The sequence below is a fragment of the Hordeum vulgare genome, chromosome 2H, assembly GCF_904849725.1.
Source record: "Hordeum vulgare subsp. vulgare chromosome 2H, MorexV3_pseudomolecules_assembly, whole genome shotgun sequence".
In the NCBI taxonomy this organism is placed as follows: Eukaryota; Viridiplantae; Streptophyta; class Magnoliopsida; order Poales; family Poaceae; genus Hordeum; species Hordeum vulgare.
Window position 1 is genome coordinate 554465840 of NC_058519.1, and position 5174 is coordinate 554471013.

A 5174-nucleotide genomic window follows, 5' to 3' on the forward strand; every position below is an offset into this window, starting at 1 on the left:
AATAACCGTACATAAAAAATTCCTTGTTCATAAATATGGTGAATTTCTCCGTAAAGAACATATGAGATAATTAAAGTAAACTTGAAATGCACCCTCTACATGACCTATATATACTTTGGAATTCCTAAATTTACCATTTGGTCTTGCCAAACCATGTAAGATATATTTACGTAATAATAAAATATGTAATACTTTTGCCCGTCCATAAACAAATTTCTTAAAGTTGTTATAAATTAACCACTATGACATCCATAAGTAAAGAAAACGATTTGATTTTCTTTTAAAGCTGCCATCATGCTTTGTTGTTTTATTAGTGGTTATACCCATAATAATCATAGATGCAAAAGCGCCACAGTTGACAAGAGACCAGGGTTTGATCCCCAGCTTCCATGCTTTTTCTCTCCCTTTTTGTCACACACGTCCTTCCCTCACCTATGCATTTATGGGCCGACCAATGTGTGGGGCTTGACTCCCCTATTTTTTTCAAAACTTCTGAGATTTTAATATTTGTTTTGACAAATCATAATATGTATGTGAGCTCAATTTTTTTTATGAAATTGTAAAGTTTCCGCAGATCCAAAAAATGTTGGTGGTTTTGCAAAACTGTTCATAAATTATAAAGAAACACGATTTGAAAAAATGGTCAGCAAATAAAATCATGTTCATGATTTTTATAAAAATTATTGTATATTAAAACATATTACGGAAACCGAAAAAATGTCCATGAAATTTTAGAAAATGTTCACCAAAATACAAAACAAAAGGGAAATTTAAAATTTGTTCCCTAAATTTAGAAAAAAGTTCATTGATTTAAAAAATATTTGTCAAGTCAAAACTATGTTCATGAATTCGAAAAATGTTCATGCATTTCAAATAATGCTCGTAAACAAAACTAATGTTCGTGATTCAAGTATGGTCAATTTCAAGTATATACGAATAACCGTACATAAAAAATTCCTTGTTCATAAATATGGTGAATTTCTCCGTAAAGAACATATGAGATATTTATTGTCTGTATATTCCCTCCGTTCCTAAATATAAGTCTTTTTAAATAATTCTATGCACTACATACGGATGGATATATATACACATGTTTTAGAGCGTAGATTCACTCACTTTGACCTATATGTGATTTATATTAGAAATTGTAAAAACACTTATAATTATGAATGGAGGGAGTAGTCAATATAGAATCATTTCCATAATGTTTATTTTTTCTAATGCAAATAACCCTCGAAGCCCACACCCACCCCCGAAGCCCACTACAGCCGTCCCAACAACCCACCCCCGAAGCCCACTACAGCCGTCCCCCAGGGCAGGCCGACACCCACCTCCGAAGCCCACTACAGCTGTCCCAACAACCCTCCTCAAAATGATCAAACCACACCCACCTCCAATACCCTCCACTACACGCACGCCCGTAATTACCTCGAACCTCCAGCCCCGTTTTCGTCATTACACCAGCACACTCCGTTGTCACATGCCGGTGGCTTCCACAACACTCACACCACACAGCACTGGGCGGCGGCTAGGGTTCTAACCCACCATATCCTTCCTCCAATCCAACCCAGCCTCCTCCTAGATCCGATCTCCTCGACGACGACCCCTCACAGCTCCTCGCCGCCGCCGCCGCCAAGAAGGCCGCTGATGAAGAAGGTGTTCTCCCGCTTCGACATGGACGGGGACGGCAGGATCTCGCCCTCGGAGCTGGCGGCCGTGTCGCGTGCCATCGCGCCGCCGGCCACCGAGTCGGCAGGGGGTCGGGAGGTGGGATCCATGATGGACGAGCTCGACACCGACCGCGACGGCTACGTGGACCTCGGCGAGTTCGCCGCCTTCCACGGCCGCGGCCGCGGGGAGCGTGAGCTGGACACCGAGCTGCGCAATGCCTTCGATGTCTATGACATCAACGGCGACGGCCGCATCTCCGACGCCGAGCTTAGCAAGGTCCTGTCCCGGATCGGCGAGGGATGCACCGCCAGGCCCCGCACCCAGCGTCGTCCCTGGCCGCCGATTGCGTCTCGTGTTGCCGCTGATGGTCAATAGAGGAGAGGGACCCCGTAGACGCCGACGAAGGCAGAGCCTGCTGCATCCCGCATGGCCGCTGCTGCTCGATGGAGGAGAGAGACCACGCCGCCCGTCGACGTAGGCTGAGCCTGCTGCACCCCGCTCTGTTGTCGCTGCTCGATGGAGGAGGGTTGTGTGCCGCCGGGCGTGTGGGTACGCCCACATGCTAACAAAATTTATCATACAAGTTTAACTTTGGCTGGCTTTTATTCTGTTTATCATCTTATTCATGCTCTCTGTGGACACTCCAGACTGCAGAAGTGGGAAGTGTACGCAGACGATACATCTAGTACAGAACAAGAAATTTGAGGGCTCGTGGGTTGGTTGCATTGCCATTGACGCTAGTGAAAGTTGGCTGGTATTCGGCACATCTAGCTCATACAGATACTTTTGTTAGCTGTACCCAAGTTTTTCGTATACACTATGTATCTTACTTTGTTTTGAATTGTACTATTCCCAGGCATGTGGTACTTCTATGTGCTGCCCTCCAAGCTTGAGTATTGATATGCTATCCTGTTGTCATGAGGAGTCCATTGGAGACTCTAGAACCAGAAGAGATCTTTCTTTCTCTCATGATTAGAAAACACACTTATTACTGGTCATGTGTGCTTGCACTTATGATGCATTGACTCAAGAAATAGAAGAGATCTTTCTATTTTCTGAAGTCAATCTCAATTGTTCACCTATCCTTTTATACATGAGTAGAAGTCCTAATAAGAGAAAACAGACTATGGTACCTAAACAGTAGTAGATATCAATATCAATATCTGAGCTATAATGATTACTTGATCTTTATGACATGGACGATGTGTTTGACAACACTATTAACTTGTAAGGTCTGCTTGTTCTTGCTATATATTGCATGTGCTAGATAGCTCCTATCCAAACTTGTAGAAGTCTGCGTTAGTAGGACTTATACTTAATTTTTAAATTCTCTATTTTGTTATGTGGGTTGATGACACCAGTTAATCATACTCTCTCTCTCTCTGTCTGTGTGTGTGTGTGTGTGCCCAGGAAGTGGCATGGACCCTCAGCTATCGCGAAGTTTGATCTTGTGGAGGGCGAGAATACCGATTGATGGATGTATGGAGCTTATAGTGCCACTTGGTCCTAACTGGTAAGTTGGTGGTGTGAAGTGTTGTCTCATTAGTTGTTTGTTTTGGCACTATATAGTAGTCAACTCCAGTGGATGTTTGTTTTGGCACTATAGTAAGGTCTGCTTGTTCTTGGCGTGTTGTCTCATTAGTTGTTTGTTTTGGCACTATATAGTAGTCAACTCCAGTAGTTGTTTGTTTTGGCACTATAGTAAGGTGTGCTTGTTCTTGCTATATATTGCATGTGCTAGATAGCTCCTATCCAAACTTGTAGAAGTCTGCGTCAGTAGGACTTATACTTAATTTTTAAATTCTCTATTTTGTTATGTGGGTTGATGCCACCAGTTAATCATGCTCTCTCTGTGTGTGTGTGTGTGTGTGTGTGTGTGTGCCCAGGAAGTGGCATGGACCCTCAGCTATCGCGAAGTTTGATCTTGTGGAGGGCGAGAATATCGATTGATGGATGTATGGAGCTTGTAGTGCCACTTGGTCCTAACTGGTAAGTTGGTGGTGTGGAGTGTTGTCTCATTAGTTGTTTGTTTTGGCACTATATAGTAGTTGATCTTTGTTCTCTCTCCGCCCAGGTTGTGGTGTGGTTCAACACCGGCTACATCACCATAAAGGACATGGTGGTCACCGGCATGCCCATCAAGATCGTCGGCGTTGCCGCTCTCATGGTCCTGCTATTTTCTGAAGTCATGTGTGCTTGCACTTATGATGCATTGACTCAAGAAATAGAAGAGATCTTTCTATTTTCTGAAGAGACCTGTGCACAATATAGCTGGGCACTATTATACCTAAAGGTGACTATGAGTTCTTGTTATCATATAATTCATATCTGGAAAAGGTAACAAGACTCATGTTGCTTGCAAACTGCTACATGGTTACCATTCCTTGCAGTCCTATAGGATAGCTCATGTATTATGGAATCAAGGGCGTAAGGTTCTGGCGTTGGCGCTGCAAAGCCGTATCAGCGAGGTGAACCTTGATTTCTTAAGAGGCAGTTTTTTAGCATACATTTATGTGGACTAACATATGTTGTCCTTCTCCTTTCAGGTTTTTGCAGTGGATATACACCCAGGTATATTGTTGGTGTATCATAATATCTGTACAAAATTGTCTTATATTTCCTGCTGCTGTGTTTAATACCGGGGTTGCTCTTTAGCTATATGATGTTTGGCTTTTCCACTAAAAAAATAGCTACTCCCTCCAATCCATATTATTTTCGCTGATTTAGTACATGATGTTTAGTTTTTTTTTATCGAATGATGTTTAGCTTCTTCTACTACCTTCGTGGAAATATGTTTTGCCGCCTTAACTACTGCATATGGGTCTGCTGCTTGGGAACATGTATGTATGTTATGTTATCCTTGTAAATATCTTAACCTGAACCAAGGTTTGTCTTTGTAATTATGTTCACTTTTTGGGGGCATAGAAGCATTGCGTTTTCTAAAACTTGCTTACACACGAGGCTGCGATTATTTTTTAATTTATGAATTCATAAGCATCAAATCCTTAAATATATCCTCATGCTCAGATGATGTTTGGGGCATGGGGCCTGGCTCCCCCGAAATAATACATGGTTTGCCTTTTGAGTTTTGAAAAGTAAATCTGTCATCTTAAGTGGCGGCTTTGTTATATCGTGGTATGATATGGTAATTTTAGTTTGTTCTCTTAACATTCTTTATTGCTAAACCTGCAGCTGCCAAAATTGGGGAAGGAATATTGCTGGATCATGGAACAGGTCTAGTCATTGGTGAAGCTGTTGTTGTTGGCAATTGGGTTTCATTAATGCAGGTGCCATGCATCACACTCTTCTTGCTATTTTTTAATTTAAAATAAAGTACTATTCAATACAAATTTTAATTCCATCCATAGTTTAACTTCTTTTCCTTCTTGCTTGGTTGTTGGCCCTCTCACAATATCTTGTTTGCTATAGTTTCATTTGTCCTTGTGCAAATAATTGAATATTTCTTCCATGTGCTTTTACTATACTAAATAAATGGATAACAT

General features: G+C 41.8%; 1 protein-coding gene and 1 long non-coding RNA gene across 2 annotated transcripts; both read left to right on the plus strand.

Moving 5' to 3' along the window:
- Positions 1 to 1647: 1647 nt before the first annotated feature.
- Positions 1648 to 2046, plus strand: LOC123428635 (probable calcium-binding protein CML16). The gene has a single exon (XM_045112842.1). The coding sequence runs from the start codon at positions 1648 to 1650 to the stop codon at positions 2044 to 2046; it is 399 nt and encodes a 132-aa protein (XP_044968777.1).
- A 2003-nt stretch (positions 2047 to 4049) lies between these two features.
- Positions 4050 to 4936, plus strand: LOC123430502. Its single transcript, XR_006622947.1, has 3 exons — positions 4050 to 4139; positions 4218 to 4242; positions 4864 to 4936. It is a non-coding gene; the product is annotated as an uncharacterized LOC123430502 (long non-coding RNA).
- Positions 4937 to 5174: the final 238 nt, after the last annotated feature.

Coding starts and splice junctions, on each gene's coding strand:
- LOC123428635 (XM_045112842.1), top strand. CDS start 1,648: ATGAAGAAGGTGTTCTCCCGCTTCGACATGGACGGGGACGGCAGGATC.